Source organism: Thalia democratica, chromosome 1, assembly GCF_965202585.1.
Source record: "Thalia democratica chromosome 1, ktThaDemo2.hap1.1, whole genome shotgun sequence".
Taxonomy (NCBI): Eukaryota; Metazoa; Chordata; class Thaliacea; order Salpida; family Salpidae; genus Thalia; species Thalia democratica.
The window spans coordinates 15,001,998-15,029,743 of NC_139165.1; the positions used below are offsets into that span (position 1 = coordinate 15,001,998).

Genomic DNA, 27,746 nt, shown 5'->3' on the forward strand with positions numbered 1-27,746 from the left:
GGCTCACAATTAAAAACTTTTTGTATCACCTTTATTGTGTAAAATATTTAAAAAAAGCATGTAGAATTTTAAACTAAAATATAGTATAGTCCAATAAGTAACAAAAAAATTTATGAAATTGTCATTATTATAACAATAATTTTCTTACCTATGAAAAAATCGCTACACAATCACTTAATTACGACATTTTTCTTTGAAGCAGATATTTTTTTTTCAGTGTTCAAAACTCATCAAAACAAAAGTTCTGGAAATTCTTCTATACTTTTTTAACTGTTGTTGTTTGCCAACCCCAGGACTAAAGGGAGTTTTTATTTTGTTACAATACTTAAGATTATGAAATGTTTTTATAGTTGAGTTACATATTTTAAGTTGATCTACTAAAAACTATGTTTTCAAATAAAATAGAATTGTATGAATTTGCATTAAACACTATTATTAAGTGTGGTAAAAAAATAAACGTAAATTAGTTTTAAACATAAATATTAAGAAAGTTATTATTTTCATTGTGCTACTTTATACATACTCTACAAATAAAAAAACCACTGTAAACATACAAATATCTTAAACATATTGTTTTCAAAATCAGATCAACCCTTTTTAATTTTATCCCTTAAAAATATTACTTGTAGATAAAGTCTACCTTATATATACCTAAAGTAAAGAATTTTTAATATTATAAACAATGTGATAATATTAAGACTTTTATGTTTGTCTTTTTGTTAACATATACAGTTTAAAACAGTTGCTGTATCACATAAAAGAAATATTTTTTTGTTATATACATACAGCAGTTACTTAAAAAAACATTTTTTCTATCCTTATTTTGTTGTATTACTATTATTATTTATTCAAAAACCTATGATGTAAAATTTAATAAATTTCAAATGTTAAATTTGTTTACAAACTTTTAAATAAGTAAACTAAATCTGACAAACAAGTTGCAAGTTTTTTATATTTTTAATTATACTTTGTTGCAACTGTAACGTGGTACTTTTGTGTTTAAATTTCAAAGTGTTCGAAATGCAAATATTTGTGGGAACATGTTAATTATAACATTCACGGTATAGCGAAATAGTTTTACAAACAAAATTATTTATAACTTATTTCTTTGAAAAAAACATTGAAAAAATGTTAAATAATTAATAATCATTGCATAAGCTTAAAATTTGCGTTTGTTAATCTTTTGATAAAAAGAGTCAAGTATTAAAAACAAAAAATTAAGTAGTTCAGTTTAAGAAAACAACCCACAGTTCAATACACTTTTATTTAAATTAATGATTATTAAATCATTTATACTGAATCTAATTGAAATTAAAAATATCTAGAATTTGTAAGTTCCTTGAAATGCATTTAAAAATGTACACGTATTGTTTTACAAAAACAAAATTGTTGAAATGAAACTAAACAAAATTAATATAAAACAATAACAAAACATATTCAATGAGAAGTTAAAACTTATACAAATTTCTATTTACAAGTCGCCATTTAATTACCTTAACATATTGAGAGAATTTTGAAAAGGATTCAACATTTTAAATAATAACATTTTAAGCTCTAAAGTGCCAAAAGTATAGCCAATAAACAGAAAACTTCTAGTTTAAGTTTATCACCTGTGTGTAAACTAAATTAAAAGTATATAAACAAAAGCCCTTATTTTATTTCAACTTTTTTTTTTGAACAATTAAGATGGTAATGTCTTTGTGGGATTATTTTTATAGAAAAGTGCATACAGATACTTTTCATTAATTATTGATACACTTTATTTTATGTGTGAGATGCAGTTAAGATATGATAAACATAAAATGTAATTACAACGGTTGTAAGTATTTACATAATACAGGGTTGCCACTCTTTGAAGGTAAAGTCATTTTTAGTATTTGATAAAAAGTAATGTAAATTAAAAATATTACTTCTAATCAAGCTAAAATACCTAAAAATAACAACAAAGTTAAAGACGTATTAACCAAGATTTTTCTAAATTAAATAATTCAAGTTATAAAAATTATCCTGAAATTAAGATAAATTATGAAAAATCCTTAGCTTTGAAAGAAATTCAAATTAATCTAGTTTTTCAAAAAATTCATCTTATCTGATTTATCTTGGACGTGTGGCAACAATTTATTTTGAGCTAAACTATTTATTTAACACAAAAACTTGCTAAATTAACTTTTGCAGGTATTATTATCAAGCAAATAACTTTGAAAATAGTATTTGTGCGACGTAAAAATAAATATTTAAAAAGGTAATTTATAGTTTAATTAAACCACAAAAACTTAAATTTAATCTAATTTTAAATTTTACATAAATAGCAAGAGTTAAATTAGAGAATAATTATTTAGTAAAATTAAAATAATTTTAACTAAACACCAAGCCTAAGTTTGTCTTCAATGCTCGGAAACCTTCAAACTATGCGGAACTGTATTTTTAAATGTGGCTTCTTTTAAAATCTTAAGCAATTTTTTGTGTCAGAAATTATCAAGTTTGTAAAATATCTTTTTCAAAAATTCCATCATACTTATATAAACGTATCATTAATAAACTGAAAGTTTTATACTTGATTTTAAAATGAATTCCATTAAGTTATAAAACGAAGCTTTTAAAAAACACTTGATTTAGCATTTGAATAATTATATAGTGGTTATATTTTTTTATGATGATTTTTTATTCATTTAAACTTAAGGTATTAATAACTTTAAACAAATCAAAATTTCAATTACTTTAACAACAATGTTATTCACCCTTAACATAAATAAAATATAAAAAAATCCATACACACGAAAAATTAAACAATACAGTTTATTATTGAGTAGTTTCACACATTTTAAAACACAATTATAAACTTCAAAATAAACGTTTTCATTTGAAAAAGTGAATAGTACTTGTTAAATTAAAATCTAAACATCAAAACGCCTATAAGAATTTATCATATTTTCATTTAAATTTAAACACTCTATTGATCAATTATTCCTCATCTGATGTTGCCGCCTTTTTGCTGGGGACTACCCTGTTAAGAAACCTTTCTTCAATGAAGCGGTTCTTCTGCTTGTTCAGACAGGTTCTTGCGTTCAGTTTGATTCCAAGTTCACCATCTGTTTCAAAAAATATTAGACATAAAAGATAAAAGTTACTTCACCATCTTTTTAAAGTACGTTAGAAATTTCATATTGTTATTTGATAAGTTAGTTGAGTTTAGCCTCATACTCAAAGTTACAAAATTGTTAACATGTAGTTAATGTTGTTATGGTGCTGTATATATATAGTGAAACAAAACATATTGAAGAACTTTGTTGCTTTTACAAAACTATGAGGTTCAATAATGCTTGTAGCATTTCTATTACAAACGAAATTGCAAAAAAAAAAAAAGAAAATTACAAAGTATTTCATTTCAAGAATAAAAACTACAATTTGATTAGTAAAAACTATATTTATATGACTTTATAATTGAATTTATTTTAAAATTTGGTAAAATCCTATTGTGTTCCAAAACTTTTATTTATGTTGTTAGTTATTCAGGATAAAACTAAAAAACGAATTTGAGCCAGTCTAATTTTTTTTTAATATATCAAAATTACTAATTGCTTATATTATTTTTATCTAATACATATGTTTCAATGAAAATATAATGATTTGAATGTTACTAATCTAATCACTAATCTAAACACAAATAAAACACACATCCTATGTATAAAAAATAGATAACATTTTTTACAGGTATGACAAAATGTAATTTAATGAAATAAAAAAAAAACTCTTCATCAATAAGAAGAGTGGCAAATTTTAAATGATTAATTGTATTGATAAAAACTTTTTCCCCTTAAATAACAATTGCTTACTTGAAATGTTGAATATCAAACATGAGTAAGAAATAAAAAAAGATTACATAGGTTCAACTGGTGGAATTTTAAATTTTTTATCTCACAAAAAGTATCTTATAACTGAAATAATCAATGGATCTTATTTATCTAAATACAATTTGAATTAAAAATAATAAGCATACAGTATGAATTAACATGGATAATATTACATAAACTTGGAGAATCACATAATAGTTTGGAAAAAATTAAAATTTGTAATCTATAAAAATGGAAATAGCAGCATCTACTAACAAGAACCATTTCTAATTTGAAGAACTCATGAACTATTTCCATCATGCCCTCATTTCAAAATTTTAGAAACAAATTAATTATTTTTTTAAATGTAGTTTGACATTTAATTAAATATAATACATTATTACTAACACTTTACAAGACATTTTATTTAAAAAAACTATAGTAAAATCTACATTAAACACTTCAAACAGGGTTGCCACTAGGTTTTTTCAAATTTTTTTCCAGGTTTTTCAAATTTCTTCCAGGTTTTTAAAAGTAAACATTTTTGGGTCTATTTTTAGTTTTAAGTTAATTTCTATAAAAGAAACTGTGTTAAATAGTACAAAAACATTTAAAAGATGCTGTAAAGTTACTTTGAATGTGTTTTTTAATAAAAAAATTTTTTGATGATGACAAAAAAAATATTTATATGATAGATTTTTTGTGTCAAATTGAAATTTTAGTACTGAAAATGTTAAAACTATTAAAAATTCCTGGTTTTTCCAGGTTTTTTGATCAAAATTCCAGGTTTTTTTTTTAATTTCTCGAATTTCAGGTTTTTCCAGGTTATTTTTGCCTAATTTGTCGAATTCCAGGTTTTTCAAGGTTTTTCCAGGTTTCCAGGTAAAGTGGCAACCCTGTTCAAATAGATTATAAACAATTTATATAATCAAAAATCACCAACATTTGACATGGTATGCGTTTTCTGCTTGTTTGTACATCTCAGTAACTTCCTTGCAGTTGGCATCGTAACTTTCAGGAAACTTCGTTTCGCATGCTTCTTTTTTCTCACCCAAAATTTGCACTATTTCGTAATCTACCTTCCTGTGAAGAATTAATAAACATATTAAAATTCAAACTGTGAAACAGCTGTTTTAAAGAAAAGTTTGTATATTAAATTAAAAGTATAATATTTTTCATGGTTTACTTACGCTGTTCATAGCTGTTAATTTTTAATATTCAGAAAAAATATGATTGAGAGAGTTGACTATTTATTACGTCATAACTTGAATCTAAATTGTAGTGACGTAATAATTTAAATCGGAACCATTACCTATAATAGTTCCTATACATTAAAAGCTGGTATATAAGTATTTAGTCACAATAAACAAAAATAACTTGGACTTTTTCAAAACCACGTTTGAATGTGGTTGTATAAAAGTATTTAACTGCAAGCTCATAATTATTTGTGAACATGCATTTCGGTGTGCACATATACAAGTAAGTATTAAAGTTGTCAAGTGAGCACATATAAAAGTATTATAGTTTTATGGTGTGCACATATATCAGTAAGTATTAAAGCTTTCTGGTGTGCACATATATAAGTAAGTATTAAAGCTTTCTGGTGTGCACATATAGAAGTAAGTTTTAAAGTTGTCAAGTGTGCACATATATAAGTATTAAAGCTTTCTAGTGTGCACATATATCAGTAAGTATTAAAGTTTTTTGGTGTGCACATACATCAGTAAGTATTAAAGTTTTCTGGTGTGCACATATATCAGTAAGTATTAAAGTTTTCTGGTGTGCACATACATAAGTAAGTATTAAAGTTTTCTGGTGGGCACATATATAAGTAAGTATTATTGCTTTCTAGTGTGCACATATATAAGTAAGTATTAAAGTTTTCTGGTGTGCACATATATAAGTAAGTATTAAAGTTTTCTGGTGTGCACATATATAAGTAAGTATTAAAGTTTTCTGGTGTGCACATATATAAGTAAGTATTAAAGTTTTCTGGTGTGCACATATATAAGTAAGTATTAAAGTTTTCTGGTGTGCACATGTGCCAGTGAGTATTTAGGCTTGCAGACGTTAATGTTGGCCTAGCAAAAATTAAAATATCGAATTCTATTTATAAAAATTTCAAGCTTGAGTAATTTTTAACGATTTTTTCATCTCCACAAAGGTAGCTATGCTCTGAAGTTTACACCTAAAATTTCAATGTGAGCAATAATTTATAACATATCTTATAACTGTTTAAGGTATTCAAACTCAATTATGACCTTTAATTATATATATATATTATTATATAATTTATTGGAAAACTAAAATTTTTAAAAAACACTGGTACATATGTTTCATAAGACTAGACGCCTTAATCATCAGCCAGTTAAATTTTAAATAAAAAGCATAAACATTGATGCAAAAGTTATACAAAAAAACAAAAAACAATATAACGTAATATTGTGCATTACAAATATTTAGTAACTAAACATTATTTGACACTAAAATAAATTCTTTCAAACAATATAAATAAGACTAATAACACTCCTTTTTTATTGCTTAGTATACAACTGACGAAGGAAGCATGAAATATATTTTGTTCTGAAACATTGAGTCTTATTTATATTGTTTGAAAAAATTTAGTTCAAAAATCGATCTACCATCTAACTTTCAAACAAATAAAATTAACAAAAAAAATAGTTAAGTGACTATAAAGTACTTCAAAATTTATTGTATTTTAAGAGGAGGTTTTTTGATATGTCGACAAGACGATATGAATTCACTCCTCTTATTTAAACAACCTTCCTTCTTTAATGCATACATAAGGGCTGTTGATTTTTTTAAGCACAGCCTACAAAAAAGGATCAACAGCCCTTATGTATGCGTTAAAAAAGGAAGGTTGTTTAAATAAGAGAAGTGAATTCATATCGTCTTGTCGACATATGAAAAGGTTTACTTAAAATACAATAAATTTTGAAGTACTTTATAGTCACTTAACTGCTGATTTTGTTAATTTTAGTTGTTTGAAATTTAGATCGATGTTTGTACTAAATTTTTGTAATGGAAAATATTACGTCATACTGTTTTTTGTTTTTTTTTTTGTATAACTTTTGCATCTATGTTTAGTAAAGTGCTTTTTATCTTTTATTTAACTGGCTGATGATTAAGGCGTCTAGTCTTATGAAACATATATACCAGTAATTTTTAAAATTTGTTTTCTAATAAATTGTTTAAAAGCCCTTCAAGTGGGCTCAGTAGAAGGTGTTCAAGTTTAAATAATAACCATATTTTATATTATAATATACATATATATTATTATTAAAATAAAAAAAAGATTTTAAAATATAACATCCTCCGACAAACTATTTATTTTTTTTTGACAAATCAACTAACATTTACGAAAAAAACAAAAACACTTACAATAAACTTTTAAAAGAAAATATCACATCACACTACAAAAAATCAGACCCGGGAATAATCGAAAAACTAAATGAAGAAACCTACAAATTCATCAACAAACACAATTTAATAAATTAAAATAAAAAAACCTGCATTCCTTACAATCAAAGACCACAAAAAAGACAACAAACTAAACCTGTAGAGTTTTGAACCCCTCCAAATCCCCTTTCAACAAATTCACCAAAGCTAAACTAGACACAATAAACAAAACAACAATAATAGGCTCAAAACTACATCAATGGAAAAACACAGACATCGTTATAAACTGGTTCAACTAAATAAAAATAACCCCTAAAACCCGATTCATAAAATTCGATATCACTAAATTTCACCCATCCATAAAAAAACAACCTTAATTAACTCATTCAAATTTGCTAAAAAAATCACACCAATCACAGACAACGACCAAAAGCTAATATTACATTCCTGGAAGTCTACAATCTTTTATGAAAATTAAACACGGGGAAAAATAAACACCTCTGATATCTTTAACGTTAGCATGGGATCCTACAATGTAGCCGATGTTACAACATGGTAGGACTCTTCATTCTAAGCGAAATTACTTAATGAAGAAGAATTCGGTATCTATAGAGACGATGGCCTTGCATTCATCCAATGTAAATCGCCGAGAACCGCAAAAAAAAAACACAAAAAAGAACTACACAAAACTTTTAAAAAATGGGGTTTTAAAATAACAATAGATGCAGGCCTAATCCAAACAGGCTTTCCAGACATCGAATTAAACTTACCCAACAGAACCCTTTAGAAAAGCGAATTCGGATATCCTATATGTGAGCAACCAATCAAACCACCCTAATCAAATATAAAACAATTACATATAACTATTAACGAAAGACTAAACAATTCATCAAGTAACCAAGAATCATTTAACAGTATAAAACATGATTATCAATCAGCACTAAAATCCGCCAACTAAAAATTCAGTCTAACATACCAAAAAGCAAATAAAACAACAAAAGCAAAGAAATAGAAAAATTATTTTTTTAATTAGCAACTAAAATAGGCAAAAAATTCTTAAATTTGGTAAACAAACACTTTGACACAAACCACCCATATCACAAAATTTTTAACAGAAACTCACTCAAAATTTTTTATAGCCGCATGAAAAATTTTAAAACTAAAATTTTTAAACACGATAAGAAATTATCAAACAACCTAAACCTCAAACCATAAGATAAGACGTGCAACTACAGAATAATAAATGCCCTTTTAACAATAACTGCCTATTAAAAAATATAATTCTACCGAGCTACTATAAAAACAGACAATATAACAAAAATTTTACGTGGGTTCAACAAGCACAACATTTAAAAACATATATAGCAACCATAAGGCAAGCTTTACTAACAAATCAAAAAAAATAATACCGTATTATCGAAATATATATGGGAGTTAATAAACGCAAACAAAGACTACAACTTAAAATGGAAAATACTTTGCCGAACTAAAACAAAACCGAAAAACAACAAAACTTGTTATAAATGTAGCCTAGAATAGTGCGAAATCGAAAAAATTAAAACAGTGTTATCATTAAATAAAAGAAATGAAAGACAGCAACCCAGTCTCCACAATCAAAATGTGTATTTAAAAAAAACAAAAGACACAAATAAATAACAAAAAACAACAACAAAATAAAACCAAAAAAAAAACAAACAAAGCAAAAAATAAGTTAACTTGTACATTAGTTGTTTTCAAGATAAGCTAACTAAAATTATTCAATTTTAGTTGAAACGTCATAACATGTTTTTTTTTTTTTGTAATTCTTTCATTGTTCTGACGAAACGTGTTTAACGTTGAAACTTAGTAAACAATACAAAAATTAGTTGTTTTTTGTATGATAACTATATTATTAATATATTTACGTATATATACTATCTATTTTTAGTGAATTTCAGGCATATGTACGATTGTGGCGATTGACAAAAAATTACCAAAGCGTGACTTCTTTAGTTCAGACACCCATTCAGTTATGGATTCAAAGTACGCAAGATTTGACTGATACCTGTGCTCACCAAATTGCGACGCACACAGATAATCAGTGTGCTTGAAAACGAATATATTTATGCAACCACATTCTAGCGTGGTTTCCAAATAGCACAACTTACTCTTGTAGTAAATGCATAACTGTGCTTCAACAACCTTATTATATGTATCATAAATTGTATCAAATGATCGCTAGTTATAGATTATTACGTCACTGCAAACGAGAATTGAGTCATGACGTAACAAAAAGTCAGTTATCTTACTTTCTTTTAATGTTGAAGTTTAAAAATGCCAACAAAAAGTAAGTCGTTAAGAACAAACAGTTTAATACGACCAATCAAACATCAAACTTTTAGGGTGCTTTAAAGTAAGGCGACCTTTTATTTTAAGGCTGAAAAAAAACTCTTGCATGTGGCAAATTTCTCAAAAAAAAACTATGTGTAAAAATTTTCATGCAGTCACCATTCGATCTTCTGAAAACCCCCTAATGCAAACTAAATAAAACCCAAAAAACTTGACCTTAAGTGATTTCAGCTGAAATTATTTTACATGTTGCCAATTATCACAAAAACACATTATGCACAATTTAAGACGATTAGAAGAAAATGTCATTTCTTGATTTTAAAAGTGGAAATTTACAAATAGTGATAAAAATTACACAAAATGTATCAGCTTCGAACACACACACATGGTTGCCACTGTTCAAGCTGAGAAAAATTTCCTGACTTTTCCTGACTTTTTCCTGACTTTTTACAAAAATTTTCCTGACTTTTCTAAATCAAACTCTTAAACTAAACTTATTCTAAAATACATAACTTAACACTTGAAACTATATAAAACATTCAATCTAATTTCAATACAGGTTAAAAACAACAGTTTTTTGCTGAATTCTATCATCACTTAAATCATCTGTGTATGATTGATGTTTGTAACAAACAGCTCTATCAGCAAAATACTTGTATTATTACCTTATAAACACAGCTTGTCTGAAAAAAGACACAATTTTATTAGCTTTTCCTAGCATAAATGTATCTAGATAAACAAACGATATATAAGGAACTTTTACAATTAAAACCTTAAATCAATAAGGAACTTTCACAACTCAAACCTTAAAACAATAACGAATTTTACAGTTAAAACATAAAAACAATTAAGATCTTAATCAAATACTGTTTTTTTTAAATGTGTGTACTAAAATTTATTTTCTTTGTTTTTTTATTAGCACTTCAACCTCTTCATCTAATGAAGATATGGTTTCCTTCATCTGGTCTGCATTCCGGTTCAGTATACACATTAACTTGTTACATAAAATACTAAACTATTGCTTAGTTATAAAGAACTCAATTATTATCTTAAACAAAAAACACTTTGATTCTAAAATTATGCTAGATAAACTTTTGTGTATATATCACAGTTTCACTATGGAAGTGTCCTTGCTACAGATCATCAATACTAAAAGCTTACAAAATCTGCTTGTCAAAGTAGGGTACTTGTTCAATATGTTAATAGAAAATTTTTGCAGTTTTATAAAGGATATTTTACTAATTTATACCAGATGAAGGTATTGGAAATAAAATTAAATATTTTTGTAAATTTCTAGGAAAATTTTGGAACTTTTTTCTGACTTTAAAGGACCTTTAATTAATTTTTACCATTTGAAGGCTTTGGAAAACAAGGAATTTTGTAAATTTAAACTGATAAAATCTGACTTTTTTTTTAATTTTATCAAATTTCCTGACTTTTCCTGACTTTTTTTCAAAACCCCCCATTTTTCCTGACTTTTCCTGACTTTTGTCATTTTTTTAAATTTTTCCTGACTTTTCCTGATTTCCTGACTTTTCCTGACCGAGTGGCAACCCTGCACACACCTGATCCGACACGTTGCAAGTAATAAACAGTATCGTAAAACAACAATTAAACACTAAATGCGCAATAAATTAGAAAATTAAAATATAATATTTAAATATACATTTTTTAATATTAAAGCATGTATACTAACTTATCTCTATCAAATTGTGGGAGCCTAAAAATTCGACCTTAAGTGATTTCAGCTGAAGATTATTTTGCATGTTGCCAATTATCACAAAAACACATTATGCACAATTTTTGACGATTTAAATAGAATTTCACAGAGGCACTTTTTGATTAAAAAAAATTAATTTACAAAAAAAAGACAAAAACCACACAAAGTGTGTTAGTTTCGAACACACCCACCTGATCTGGCACGTTACAAATAATAAACAATATTGTAAAACACCAATTAAACACTAAATACACAATAAATAAGAAAAAATAAATATAATATTTAAATGTACATTTTTCAATATTAAAACATATATACTAACTTATCTCTATCAAATTGTTCTTCAGCTTCGATAACACACATCAAATAATTTACATTATAAATAGTACATAATAACACTAAATAAAAATTAATAATAACACTAAATAAATATTATTAATAATCTTATGCATAAAAATACTTATCTCTGTCAAATTGTTCTCCAGCTTCGAACACACACATCACGGCCGACAAATAAAAATAAACTAATACAAAATAACATCACGTATAGTAAAATATATAACTAAATAAAATTTTATACTAGTATATACTAACTTATCACGGTCAAATTGTTCTTCAGCTTCGAAGACGCACATCAGATCCGACACATTGCAATCCCAAATTTCTCTCACTCTAGGGAATTTTTCGTGGTAGAACTTGGTTTTTGGAGTCACACTAATGGCGCTGAAGAGGCCTGTAGAAAAATTTTATTATTAAAACTTATTTGATTATTTTATTTCATTTTAATTTTTTGTTGTTTTTGGGTTCACGCTGATGACGCCTCTGAATATTAAGAAGTTTTTATAATTTGCTTATACTCTTTTGAAATACTGCTTAAACATTACTTTAGCAGCGCTAAAACTTATTACAATAACAAATGAACAAACAGTATATAAAATAATTGCATTTAAGTATTAAATGTTCATGTCATCACATGTCACTCCTGATATCATAGAAACGCAAAAATTTATATGCAAAGTAATAAATTGATACATTTAAAATCCTAATTGAAAACTGGTCTGTGTCAATGCAAAACTGTAATCTAAAAAATTTTTCAATTAATCACAGAAATTCATTTTATTATAGAGCAGAGTTTCACAAGCCCCTTTTGATGAAATTTAAATAGCTATGTCCCCAATAAACCAGATTTCCATAAACATTTGCAAGATTGCAAATTTTAAGCAAATATAAGCTTCTTACTTTACATATTTGCCAATTTAAAAAAAGTCTTATCGAATCAAAGTACAGTTAATATTAAATTCTTAACTTATTCCACAACTTTATCGGCTTAAAAAAGTAGTTAAAAGATTCTCACAAGGCTTTAACAAATTTTGATTTTATAATCTTTGTTGCATGTATGGTATAAAAATAGATTACTATTTTACTTCACTGCAATAATTTAAAAAAATATATATATATATACTGGGACATTATTTTAATGTATAGGTAAACCAAAAATCATAAAAAAGTGATGATAACTCAATGATGAGTTTGATTTCAAACAGTAAAAAATGCTTTAAACAGATGACAAAACTCTGGGAAACTTATATAACTACTACGAGCAATGTTTTATATTCATACTGTTTAACTGTAATTATAGTATAGTTTTGTGCTAATTGTTACTTTTATAAGTTTAGCAAAAAATGTATATCATAATATTGTATTTTTCGAACATTATAAAACAATATAATCATTTAGAAAAATTTCAAAAATAATTCTTATTGTAAAATAAATCAAATAAAGTAACTTTGTGAAAGAAAAATACATAATCACAATAAAACAAATCATTATAGAATTAAATTCAATATTTTACTGGAAATTTTTCTACGCCAAATTCTATTTTAAATAAACCAAATTAATGTTAAAAATGTTTAAACCTAAAAACTGTCTAAACAAGTTATAATTTGAATTGGCTAACTGGGTCAAAAATAACAATTACAATTTTTAAAATAACTAACATTCGCCTTTTTTTAAAGCATTTAACAATATAGAAAAGTATCAACAACTGGAGATTTAAACGACTAATTATAATAAAAAACATTTTTAGAATTTTAAAATAAATTGATAAAATTATCTGAAATTTTTAAAGAAAATTTTATCAAAATTCCAGGAAATGCCTCTTGAAGTATTAAAAAAAAATAGTTCAAAACCAATGAAAATAAAAACATAAGTTTTATAGTCAAAGGAAGAAAATTAGTTTATTTTTAAATTTTTAAACTTTTTTTTCATAACAAAAAACAGCTGGTAGCTTATAGGATCATGAAAATATGAGACTAACTTGAAAACAAGTGATTTACCCACCTCCTTTTAATTCGTATTAAGTAATTAATAAGTATTAAGTTATTTTCCATAAATTTACCAACTTAAGCAGTTTAATTATAAAAACTAACTGTTAATCATTTCAGCGGGTTTTTGGAAGAGCAAATGAATGGTTGTTGTTGCAAACTTGACAGGGGAGATGATGCTTTTCTCATTTCTCTGCAGCTTAGCAACTAGTTCGTTGTCATAAACTTCTTCCTTGTATGTGAGAAGCGGGTCCTTTGCTGGTACTACTCCTCTGTTTGATATATGATTTTTAAATATATTAAACTGTTCAAAAACATAAATTTTAAGAAATTGAATATGCATTTATTTTATTTGTTTAAATGAAAGTGGTGCTAATAATAACTAATTTCTAAGTGGGTCCTTTGCTGGTACAGCTCCACTTTTTAAAAACTTTTAAATATTTTATTTGTTTTAAACTTAAGTTTTATTTAGTAGTTTATCTTTAATATATACTATATTTACTTGAGTTTATCACAAGATTATATGAAGAAATAATTAGCAACTAAAGCATTTAATGAACACTTATAAAAATTAAAATAATAAAAACTTATAGTCCCTAGCTGGCACAACTCTTGTGTTTAATGTAAAATATTTCTATACTATATCTATGTCTTCTATAACGATTTATTTGTACATCATAAGTAGATTTTTCATTTTTACTAATCCTCTGTTATTTTTAGAGCATATACTATTTGCTTATCTTTTTAATTAAATACACAAACTTCTTCATTAGTGTTACTTTACTGTTAGGAATTTTAACTTGTTAATAACTCCAACCTTGTTTCCCAAAAACTAATTGGCATAAAACAATTGTTAACTAAAAGATTTTTAAAATAAGTAAAAAAAATTTGTTACACCCGCCTCTATGCCATAGAAAGGTCCAATATGTTATTACAAATTTTCACAAACTTAATTCTTTATCAAATAAGTTAAGGGTCTAGGGGTGTTGCACTTTTTAAATACTTGATCTTATTTTATAGAGTTTTAAATAAGCTGCAAGTTGCGCTTTACAGATATTTAATATTTAAGATAATCATTAAAATATAACTGGTTGAAGTTGGAGAGTGCAGTAGGTCCTATTTGGAAAGCGCAAACTAAAGGGGGAAAAACAATTTTATTGAAAATCAATCCCCCTACTTTTTTTGATATAAATACCTTAAAGTTTTAGAAAATGTTTCTTGCAATATTTAGAAACTTCTGTAGAGTTTTTTTTTTTTTGATTAAAACTTTATAGCATTAATAAACTAAAAATTTTTTTAAATTTTTTTAAACATATTGAAAAATAAAAGACTTAAAAATGTAAATGAAATATTTTTTTTTTTCAGACTAAAGAAAATTAAGACCACATGGGGTTAGAATTTTTTATAGCTTACTTATTTGTAAAGTTGAAACTATGCTATAATTTGCTATTTACATATGTTAATACTCAAACAAATTTTTAAGATATAGCTACTTAAAGTCAGAGAGTACAATAGGCTCGTTATGGTAGGGGAAAACTAAGCAATTAATAAATAAAATTCACTAAAAATATATTTCCACCTATATTTTTTCAAGGCAAATACCTTATAAATTTTAAATTGTTTATTTTGTGCAGTACTTTTGAAACTAATAATAAAAATCTTTTGAAAAATAAAAAATTTTTGACCATAAAACTAAAAATAAGTTTTTGTTTACTGAGAAAAAAATTTAACAAATTCTTACTAGAGACTTTCTTAATATTGCAACGAACATATACTAAAAGTTTGAGATAGTTATGTCAAAAAACATTTTTTGTGATTTCTACATGTCCACTGTTTTAGTTTTTCATACCATAAGTAAGAGATTGTATTCTTCCACTTTAATCAGCTATATCTTAAAAGTTGTTTCCAATATCAAAAATTTGTAAAAAGCTACTTTTAGCTTAGTCCAAACTCTTCAAAAGACAAGTGATAAAAAACGTATTTACCATCTCCCTATGGCCTTAATTTAACATTTTTTAAATGTTAGCACATATCTTAATAAAATTTACCATTGATTTTATATAACATAGAATACATCTTTTTTAATATTCAATTTGAAAATAAAGAATCAATTGAGTTTGCACAAAAAATATTTTTTATTGAAAGCTAAAGGGTTATTATGGCCATAGGGGGGATAAGCCATGTTTTTTACAAGTTGATCTTATTTTGGAGAGTTCAAGTTGCTTTTCAACGTTTAAAAGATTTTTAATTATTTTTTGAGATTTGAACAGTCAAAGTCAGGCCGCATATTAGGTTCCCTATAGGAAGGGAAAATTAAAACAGCAAAAAAAGACTTTTTTTTAAATGTATCTAATCCTACATTTTTCAAGCAATCTTCTTCAAATTTTTCTTAAGATTCCTGAAAAGATATTATAAAGAAAAAATATATATAAAATAGAAAGAAATATTTCCTGAAAAACTCAATTATTCTATTATTGCTTAAATTGTAAAACAATTTTAAAAAGAAAAGTGTTCCTTACTTATATAGTAACAATGTAAAAAAATAGTTTTTAATGGATAAAAATCTAAAACGTATTTGTAAGGTAAGTTATTCAATTGACAGTAATATTTTATTAAAAATTTTAATTTTTAAACATTTTTAATTAAAATAAGGAGCAACATCATTAGAAATTAAAACATTTTAAACTGCTCCAAAATAATTCCAACTAAATTTTGAAATAAACTGTATATACAAATGCTTTTGTGACTTGAAAAACCAATATTAATTGATAATTAACACTGTTAATTGATACAAAATAAGTGAAACTTGAATACAAGTAGCTATTTAAAGAAAATTACACAAATTTAGTCAAGTTGGCAGAATATTTTATTATTATCATGAAGGGCTTAATTGAATATCAAATTTTGTTTAAAATTACTAACATATTTAGTTTATTATAAAAATTAAATAACAAGTAGTGTGTTTTTGAATTTGCTGAAACATCAAAACTGTTTGAATTTTAATTACAACTGACTATAATTATAAATATTTACTGTTGGTAAGTAAATATAGACCAACTGCGGTAATTTTTTCTTCAAAACTTTAACAAAGAAAAATTACAGTTGTACTTTTTTGACAAATCAAAGGAACATTTACATTAAGCAAACTATACAAAAACTTTTCTAATTTATTAAATTATTATTAACTACACACAACAAAAACATCAAACTAACGGTGGTAAGGTGTCACACATGATTCCTTTTTAATAGAACAAGTTATAAAATCTGTAAATAAACAAAAATGAAAAGCTTTAAACTAAATTATTGATTCAATTTAAAAAATATATATACAGACTTAACTAAAATTATGTTTTTAAATAAAATACAGGAACCAGCTTTTGAAAACAATACTTTTTAAATACTTAGCTACAATCTTTTACGTAATATAATGATATCCTTACTAATTATCACACATGACATCTAAAAACGGCTTTCTTTAAAAGATACAAATATCATAACTTTATAGTTTTTTTTTAGATTAAACTTAAATTTTTTAATTTTAAAAAAGCTTGTAAGAAATTAAACAAGTTTGTTCTTTTTTTTAGTTTGCTTAAAAAAGTTTTACAAACATAAAGGGAAAAGAAAGCTTATACTTGAAAAAAAAAACTGAAAGAAGTTTCTAAAAAAACAGTAGCCAACCTGTAAAAAATTATGTTATTTTATAAGTTTGGTTTAAGCTTTAATGAAAATAGCAACTTTAAGTATAATTAAAAAATGTAATCCTAAAATTTTTCACAAGTTGAAAAACTTGAATTTGTTTTTCAATTTATGAAAATGGATGTTTTTACACAAACTTTTCTGTGTTCTTTTTTTAAGTACATTTTTGAATTTTGTGTTTGCTTTAGTAAACCTAAATTGTATGACAAGTTATTTCAAAATGACAAGTGCTTTAATATCTTTTTGGTGTATATGGTATAATAAACCTTTTTTTTTTGACTTAACATTTTAAGTAGATATTTTTTATAAGCTCTTTTTTAAATAGATCAATTTATAAAAATAAACTAAAACTAATGAGATCAAGGAAAAAGCTGAAAAAAAAAAATTTGGGTCTTGAGCAAAAAAATGCAATAAAATTAATTGGATTCCTCATTATTTTCATAAATGAAATTTAATTTCATTTTTTTTTTTTTTTCTACTATAAAAATAAATTAACTAATAATATTACTATTAGTATAAATGCTGTTATAAATAGTATAACGTTCATTAAAGTTTATAATGTTTTTAATGCTAATGTTGTTGAGTTAAACCCATATGAAGTACACTTTTTGTTATAAACTGATTGTTAATTCTTAAGTTTTACAATTTTTGACAGTTTTTACCACCTCACAAAACTTCAAGTAACTTTTGGGATAAAGGAAAAGAAGACTGGAGTTCAATAGGTTCTTTATGGAAAACAAACTAAAATAACAAAAAACCAATATCATTAAAAATTTGTTTTCTTAAATTATAATCAATGTTTTGAAACTTTTAAAATATTTTTTTTTACTAATACTTACAATTTTGTTCTGAAGAAAAATTTAAATTTTAAAAATATGTTGGTTTTTGTTTAAAGTTTTTGATAAATTTTTAATATTTAAACCTTAAAAATGTTTTAACTACCTTAAAAATTAAACCTTAAAAGTGTTAAAAACAATCTAAGGAGCTATTGCTTGAAAAAATTTCAACCCCTTTTTTTGACCTTAAGGTCTGTATTGTTTATGTTATTTACAACATATGAAACAACAAAACTTTTATTTTTTAATCTTGTTCAGCCTTTAAGATAGTAAAATAAAGCTACGTAAACTATTAAGGGCATAGGGGGGTAAACACCCATTTTTGGTATTTAATCTTATTTTATATTGTTTTCAATAAGCTACGATATGCTTTTTACAGATTTAAAAATTCAAAATATTTTTTTAGATATAGCCGGTCAAAGTTGGAGGCAACAATAGGTTCCTTATGGAAGGCGCAAACTAAAGTGGCAAAAATAGACTATTTCACTAAAAATCTATCTTCTCCTACGTTTTTTGAGATAACTACTTTAAACTTTCAGGACATGTTCCTTGATATATTTAGAAAATTCTGTTAGCAGGATTTTTTAAAAAATTCAAAAATAAAAATTTTATATAAAAAATAAACAAAAAAACAGTTATTTTTTTGTTTTTTTGTTATAATTTTTCTTTAATGTTTTTAAATTCTGTTGCGACAGAGTTTTTTAAATATTGCAAGGAACATTTTCTGAAAATTTGAGGTAGTTATCTCAAAAAAAGTAGGAGGAGATAGATTTTTAGTGATTTCTAGTTATTTGCTGTTTTAGTTTGCGCATCCCTAATGAACCTATTGTTGCCTCCAACTTTGACTGGCTATATCTAAAAAAAAAATTTTCATTTTTTTAAATCTGTAAAAAGCATCTTGTAGCTTAGTAAAAACTATATAAAATAAGATCAAAAACCAAAAAAGGGTGTTTACCCCCCTATGCCCTTAAAGCCATACTTGGGAATTAAGAAAATTTGGATATTTTATAAAAGCTTATTGCATATAAACAATAAATCAGCATTTATAAAATCTAAACTTCAATTTACTTATGGGATATAATTACTTTATAAAAAGTTTTTAATTTGAGCATATAGAACCAATGTTTACATTATCAATATTCAAACAAAACTTCAAAATTCTGGGAGTGTAAACATTTTTTTTAGCTAGAGACTTCAAATTTTCAAGAAAAAAAAACAGTTTGAAAACAGTTTAGAAGAAATAAAACTTTTAAAACTTTTTAGATACTTATTACTTAATAATTTTACACAAAAAAATTAATAAAAGTTGTTTTTTTAAACTATTTTCAATAAAAATCTTCATTAGATGAATTGTTTTAATATTTTTATTGAAATATCAGTAAAATTATGAAGAAGACTGAAACAAATAGAAATGAAAAAAAATAAATATTATTAAGGTTTTCCAAAAATTTTTTGAAATATTTATCAAAAATTATAAAGAACAAGTTTTTTGGCCCATTTTCTTTCCAAAATTAAACTCAAGGTAAAAACTGTCTAAAATATTATAGCAACATTGAAAAGATACTTAAAGCTACTTTAATAACATAGGGGGAGTTCTTTATAACTTTGATTGCTTTATATTTTACATAATTAGATAAGCTTCTTGTTACTTTTTACTACAACAACTAAGCTAAAAAGTTTTTTTATTCTGTTTTTTTAAATTCGAAGTAACTTTTTAGATACAAGCAATCAAAGTTAGAGCGTTCAATAGGTTCTTTATGAGGGTAGGAGTCAAATATGCCAAAGAGACACTTTTGAATGAGGGGTCACTTTTGCACAAATATACTTTAGCACAGGTTGATTTTTATTTTTATTTCTTTTACTTCTTATCATTTCTTTTTTTTTTTAGTTAAAACTTTTAATTTTTTTTTTGTTGACTATCACTATTACCCCTAACCCTTAACCTCTGTCAGTAACTTTATTTTCCTTTGTTTTATTTTTAATTATTTTTAATTAATTTTATCATTATTTTTACTTTTTTTTTGCTTTGTTACTTGTATTACTAATTTTTATTAATCTCACAACAAGCTGACAATGTCTGAGACGTTGGGCTGTGAATGATTTAGCTGTGTCATTTTTTCAACTTTACCCACAAACGGTTGCTTCAGTACATTGTACTTAAGCCCAATTGTTTAAGATCACAATAGCGGTTTCTCGCAACTATTCCTGCCTGATGAGTCCTAATAAGGACGAAACCGGTCGTAGGATTGTCTCGGATGCTGTTGTTGTTGATATTGCGGTAAAGTTCATTGTTTATTAATTTTTATTAGTTATTATTTATTTTTAATTTTTACTATCACTATTACCTTAACCATTACCCTCGGTCAATTATGATTTTCTTTTAATAATAATTTTCACTAGTTATCTTTCTTATCAATATTTTTACTACCAATTTTACTCCTAAGCCTTACTCTTGGTTGGTAACTTATTATTTCATACTTTTGTTTAGTTTTTACTCTTGTGCAAAAGTGTCTTTGAGCATATTTGACCCGTTCCCCTTTACAGAAGAAGCAAACTAAAAGGGCAAAAATAGACTATTTCACCAAGAATCTTCTCCCCCATATTCAGTTTAAAAACTTATACAGAGTAATCTTTAATAAATTTCAAACTAATGATAGTAAAATAATTATTAAACTATTTAAAAAAAATTATAAGAAAAAAAAGACCCTACAAGTTTGTAAAATTGAAAAGTACATTTCCTAAAAATTTTAATTAAATTGCTTCAAAAATTAAGGAGTATATAGATTTTTAGTTAATTTTTCAAAATTTTGTGAAAATCGGCTTTGAAATTTTTTGATTTCATATGGTTCTATTAAAATTTTTTATATCAAGCTTGTTATATCTCAAAAGTTATTTAAACTTTTTTGTTCTTTAAAATATCTTATAGTATATACTTTAAGCTTTAGAATACAAGCCAATGTTAATTTTTGTATCAAAGAAAAAAGTGTTCAACCTCCTTATGCCCTTAAATGTGTTTTTTAATAAAAACAAGTTTATTTACTTTTGTTTTTGTTTTTTTTGCTATCTTTTATAAATTTCAATACTTAAGATGTAAAACTTCTTTAAAATTCTAGGATTTTAAGTTATCTTAATGTTTTTTTATTCAAGGTTTTTCCAAGTTATTTACAAATTTTCTCAAGTTCAATGATATCCTAGGTTTTCAACCTTAATTGTTAAGTTCCAGGTTTTTTTTATGAAATTATCTTATTCCTCTTTGACATACTTACAGTTTTTGTTGGAGGACAATAATATTGTGGTTTTGAAACAGAAACTTTTTTTGACAATTTTTTTTACATATAGTAAATAAATAAAAACTATGTACTATTGAAATACTTTTGCACCACATCCTAATTTCATGTTGATCTATACCAGGGTTTCCCAAACTTTTTTTCAAATGGCCCCCTTTGAAGAAATAAAAAAAGCTATGGCCCCCTTTAACAATTTACTCAAACTACCAATAAAAACACCTATAACCGTTTTGTTTTTTTTTTTTTTTTGCTTGTGAAAATCAACTCCAGAATATCTAGTGTAAGTTTTAAGTTATGACCTCATGGTTTCTCTTAGCCCCTTTGCTGCTTGTGGCCCCTGAACACTTTGGGAAACCTTTGTTTTGTAGTTGTTTGTTTATAATTTATACTGCTTGAATTTTTAACAGCAAATTGTGGAATCACTTTGGATTGTTGTTATTGTTGTTTTGTTCAGAACATTGGCAGCACTTGCTCAAGGATTTGAGCTTCAGGATTTTCCCATGCTATGTGGTTTTGATTGTTGAAATTTTAACCTTGTGAGTGTTTGCCAAACAACGTGTCATCAATTTATATTTTGGTTAGTTAAAAATAAAAGTTCTGAGTTTCTTTTTTGTATTACTTTAAACAGGTTGTAAATAAAAACAAAACAAACAGTAAAAAGTTGTGGAAAATAATTAACAATATTGTTGCTACTAAACCTATCTCTCATTCAAAAATCAATGGTGTGCTTGATGTGCATGGTAATGTTGTTGTTGAACCAAAAAAAATTGGTAATGTTACGAATAAAAATTTTGTGTCAATTGCTGATGATTTAATAAAAAAAAGAACACATGTTGCTTGTGATTATGATAAGTTTTCAATAGGTTCTGTAAAAAATGGTTTTGTTTTTAAGAATATATCAGCGAGCGAAATTGAAAATTATATTAAAACAATGAACCCTAACAAGAGTGTGCGTTCTGATGTCCCTAGTATTCGTTTTGTGAAGCTTAGTGCAAAAATAATTTCTCCCTATCTTTCTATGTTGTATAATAGTTGTGTTGAGTATGGTGTGTTTCCTAATTCTCTTAAACATGCTGAGGTAGTGCCAATTTATAAAAATGGTAAAAAAAACAATGTAAATAATTATAGACCTATTTCTCTTTTGTCTCCATTTTCTAAAATTTTTGAGTCATTGGTGTGTGAGAGACTGAGTGGTTATTTTCTGTCAAATAATTTACTGCACTGCAAACAATATGGGTTTAGAAAAAATAGTACGACTGAGTTAGCAGTAAATCAGATTGTTGAGGAACTAATTGAGGCTGGTGAAAAAAAAAAGGTAAATTGTTCTGTTTTTTTGGATCTTGCTAAAGCTTTTAACATTGTTAACCATAAAATTCTAATATCAAAACTTAAATGTTATAATATAAAATGCTCAATGTTAAATTTTATTGAAAGTTATTTAAAAGATAGAAGTCAGTCTACTGTTGTAAATAATGTTGTTTCTGAGCGTGAAATTTTGAATGTTGGGATACCTCAGGGTTCTTGTTTTGGTCCATTGTTGTTTCTTGTATATATAAATGACATATTTTCAGCTACAAATATTAAATTGAGATTGTTTGCAGACGTAATTGTCTGAGTTATCAACATTGTGATATTGACCATGTTAATGTTGTTATAAATATGGAGTTGAAGAAAATTGATGAATGGCTGTGTAAAAATAGATTGTTTATTAATTATTCAAAGACTAAGTTTTTGCTGTTTAATAGAACTGCAAAAAAGAATGAATTCAGTGTTAAGGTAAATGGTTTTGTGATTGAGCAGAGTGAAAATATTAAATACTTAGGTGTGGTATTAGACAATAATTTAAATTGGAAGGCACATTTAAAGTACCTTAAGTCTAAGCTTTCAAGAAGTTGTTTTATGATGTCAAAATTAAGATATTATTTGGATACGAGTACTTTGAAAATGGTGTATTATAGTTTGTTTTATCCTCATATCCTGTATGGTATATCTGTTTGGGGTGGTGCTGCTAGTTGTCATTTGAAACCAATTGTTTGTATGCAAAAAAGAATTGTAAGATATGTTTGTTGCGTACCTGCACTGACTCCTACAAATTCATTGTTTTTAAAAACTGGTATACTGAAATTTAATGAGGTGTTTAATTTGCAAGTTTGTAAGTTGATGCTGAATACTTTGAGAGGATTTGAGGTTGACCACAATTGTTTTACTCCAGTAAGTATGGTTCATACACACTATACAAGACATTCAAAAAATAATAATTTTGTTATTGAAAGACCTAGAACACAACTTGGCCTAAACTCCTTCAAGTATTTGGGCCCTAAGTTGTGGTCTAGTGTTCCAGAAATTTTTAAAAACCTAAAAAAAGATCAGTTTAAATATAGTTACAAAAAATTCTTGTTGAGCCAGTATACTGAGTAGGTTTAGAGTGCTGTGGTTGAATATTTTGTGTTGCATGCAGATTTTGATTAATTGCTTTTGGTTGTTATTTTTATCTGTTTCTCTTATTATATGTATGGTCAATTTTGTTTGTGTCTACTCTGATCATGATTGGCTGGTTTTGGTCTGTTGATGGGTATTGTATGGTTGTGCGTGATTGTTTTTTTTTTTTATTGCTACTATCCAGTTTTTATTATATTTTTGTTATATTTATTTGTTAGCTGTATATATTAATTATTATTGCATAAATATAATTTTTTTTCTTACTTTTATTAGACTAAAATTAATTCCACCAATACAAGTTTCAGAAATACATTTTTCTTAATAGTTGTTGTTTAATTTTTATTTGTTTATTTTTATTTTTTTTCTAATTTAGCTTAATTTTTAGATTTTTTTCTGAGTACCATTTCAGTAAATTAGTTAATTATCAAGCTTTAAGATAGTTATTTAATGCTAATGTATTCATTATAATACTAGTTTTATGCATTTGCTCAACAGCTGATTGTGAGTTCACTTTGGTGGCGGTGATCACATGATTGGATTGTTGGTGTGATTTTTTTGTTGTAGCGCCGGTGAACACTTACTTGGGGATTTGAGCTTCATGATTTTCCCACACTTTGTGGTTTTTAGTGTTGAGATTTTAGCCTTGTGAGTGTTCTCCAAATGGCGTGTCACCAAGGGCTTTTTATTTGTTTAAAAGATAGTTTTTTGTTCATTTTATTTTTGGATAGTTAAAGTTAAATATTAATGGGGCAGGTAAAATTACATATGATGTAACACACTCACTTTTCCCCAGAAAACGTTTATCGTTGCAAGGGGTGGAGTTTGAGACTGATGTTTTTTTACCATAAAAAAAAAAAAAAATAGGTTTATTTATATTTTTAATTAAATATTTTTTTTCTTAATAAACTTAAATATAGGGTAAATGGAATAACACATGATGAGCTCAAACTCACTCGCTTGACCTTTAAAAAACGTTTATTATTGCAGAGGGGAGAGTGAGTTCTAATGTTTTTCTACCTTAAAAAATAAAAATACATCATTAGGACGCTTTTGCCATTGGGCCACATTTAAATACAATACATATCTCAATGACTTCAGTCCTCATTTTAACATGAACAAATATTCCTTATGTGTTTAAGTTGATTGTGAGTTGTGAAACTTATAAGAATATAATTGCTGAGTAATTTAAGTAATGCTTACTTTCATTAATTGTACTATTTTGTTTGACATGCTCAGTTTTGAGTTGGGGTTAAAGATTTGAAAATATGGATTTTATACAATACAGAACTTTAAATCAGGGTAGTTTTTATTTAAAATGATATGATTTATAACTGATACAAGAGCATAAAAAATATAGAAAACGCAAATTATATTTTACAAAAAATTTTAACTTTAAAAACAACTTTAATATCAAAATAAAAGTTTAAGAAAGTTTAAAACAGCTTTTGTTTTTTGAAAGTAGTTCAATTCAGATTAGTTGAAACAAAATATTTAATTTAAAACTTAAACACTCTAGTGGTTACACTTAAATCTTAATATTTTTATGTTTTCTGATTTTTTTTTAGTAAAATCATTTTCCACTAGTAATAAAAGATTTGTTTAAAATATACTAAAAGATTTATTGACGGTTAGTGTATAAAATTAAAAACTACAAAATGTAGTTTACAAATAAAAGCTATAGTTGATCAAAAAATATTTTAAAACACTTTTTTTAAATAAATTTATTTTAGTTTTAAGCTATTGATAATCTGGAATATTTGAATTTTTGTTTTAATTTGAATGTAATGCTTAAAAATAAAACTTTATTTTGCTCACAAAATTTATAAGCTTAGTCTGTTTCAAAATACATGAACTCCTTTAAGTCATGCAATTTAAATCTAGACTTAGTGTCTGTGAAAACTTCTTTTTTTGTTTAGTTAAGTAAAACTTAAAACATTTTTAGGTATAATTTTTTTTTTAAAGTCGCTCAACTTTTATTTCAATTTATGAATGGCATAAAATTACTAGTCAGTTTTCACTTAGTAAATAAAAAATTAATGTTTAAGTTTTGAGTGTTAGTTTATTCTATACAGCATGTCATAAATTTCAGTTAGAGTATTATAATTTTTTTATATAATTGATTGTTTTAATCTGAACGAGTTAAACAGAAGAACCTACTTGCTTAAACTAGACTTAAATTTAATTATTTCAAAACCTAAAGTTATTTTAGATGCTGACTGCAAATTAAAAAAAGCTAGAGAAAAACAATACAATGCTTAACATTAATTAGTACTTTAATTTAAATAAATCTATGTTAAAAAAATATTTTACTAACTGTTTATAAGTTTTATTATTTTAAAAAAAAACTAATTATACCTAGAGCTAACTACTTTATATTTTAGTAGCCACTTTCTAAATTAGCATAAAGTTTTTTTATAGTTAAATCAAATGTAGTTTTGATAATTATGTATATCAAACTATTTCTATGTAGAAAATTTTAACTAGTATTTACTAATTAGTCTTTTTCTATTCACATGCTTTACTAAAGATACAATAAAAATATGTTATGGACATATAAATAGGACTTCTGTAATTTCCTAAATAAAAAAATTGGTTTAAATAATTTACATTGCTACACTTGAGTTTGTGTGTTTTAAAATAAAAAATTAGAACAATTACACTTAAAAATTTGATTTTGCATTATTTCACGTTAATTTTCATTTCAGCTACGAGTCAAAAAAAATTGACTACTCAAAACAATTTTAAATAGCATATAAAGATAATGAATGAAAAAGACACAAAGTATTATTGCAAACAATATAGTAAAAGTGGTTCAAATAAGCGACCAAACAGAGACATACCCGTATGTCAAGTGTGTGGGAGAGTTTTCAAAAGATGCTGTTGTCTATATTAAGCAGACTAGTTTTTAAACTTGCTGATACTCAATTACTTTTTAAATCGGCTAAAGATAATCGTTTACTTTTATTTTGTATTTTTTTGATGATTCAAACTTTGTTAATTTCAAATATTTTTTTGTTTTTTCCCGAAACTATTTCGACTTTATTTTTTTTCGAAAAGTTTCGTATTTAATAAAATTATTTTAAGCAGATACTAGTGATACTAATATAACATTATTATTGTTCTAGAAAAAGGTTAAACTGTACAAGTAGAATACGACTTGATAACTTTTCGTACCCTTGCACCAAATTTGTTTCAGCAATTTTTATTTTTGTCGTTTAATAATAATATTATCTAATATTAATTTTTCTTGTAGATTATAACTTCTGTCATTTTAAACTGTATTAATACAAGTATTATGATTTTTTTTTAAGTTTTACTGCTAAAACCTATTAAATATATTTTTATGTTTTCTGGCACACAATAATGTTTATTTTTTGTAAAAAGTATATGTTTCTTAGAAAAACCAATGAGATAGCAAGGTGCTAAATTTACTAGTTTAATTGTTTTATGATTATGTTATGCTTTTGAAAAGTCCCTATAAAAATTAGACAACATTCAAAGCTAAAAAACTCAAAAAGTACTTAAGAAAAACTAAAATTTTATTAAAATAAATCCAAATAAATAAAAATCCAAACTAAAAGTTTGTTACAAGTAGTTCAATTGAATTCCGTAATAGCTATCTTTTAAGCATATATTTGTGCATCATACTGACAGTTTGAATCAAAGCAAAATTTAAGAAAAATTTAGTGATTATAAGAAAATGGCAGAAAATGAAACACCAGTTTAAATTTATTTTAGAAATTTACATTGGCATGTACCGTAAGCTTGACACTTGGGGCATTTGCGGTCATGATTCACTGACATGGTTCCTTCCAGTGCACAATCAGTATAAGATGTAAGTTCCATTACAGATCAAGTATTAACTA

At 25.3% G+C, this 27,746-nt stretch overlaps 1 protein-coding gene across 1 annotated transcript; it reads right to left on the minus strand.

Annotated features, from left to right (window-relative positions):
- Positions 1 to 2,770: 2,770 nt before the first annotated feature.
- LOC145844207 (NADH dehydrogenase [ubiquinone] 1 beta subcomplex subunit 10-like) lies at positions 2,771 to 16,888 on the minus strand. Its single transcript, XM_082951584.1, has 5 exons — positions 16,836 to 16,888; positions 13,728 to 13,894; positions 11,893 to 12,031; positions 4,774 to 4,913; positions 2,771 to 3,089 (listed from the first exon to the last, which is right to left on the minus strand). Exons 1-5 carry the CDS (start codon positions 16,853 to 16,855, stop codon positions 2,962 to 2,964), a joined length of 594 nt encoding a protein of 197 aa, XP_082807710.1. The 5' UTR covers positions 16,856 to 16,888; the 3' UTR covers positions 2,771 to 2,961.
- Between the last annotated feature and the right edge of the window lie 10,858 nt (positions 16,889 to 27,746).

Bases quoted from the DNA above. Each gene is read 5' to 3' on its own strand.
- LOC145844207 (XM_082951584.1), bottom strand. From the start codon at position 16,855: ATGTGTGACACCTTACCACC. The intron at 13,895-16,835 runs GTTAGTTTGATG...TATATCAAACAG, and splicing joins ATGTGTGACACCTTACCACC to AGGAGTAGTACCAGCAAAGG. The intron at 4,914-11,892 runs GTTAGTATATAC...AATTCTTCACAG, and splicing joins GAACAATTTGACCGTGATAA to GAAGGTAGATTACGAAATAG.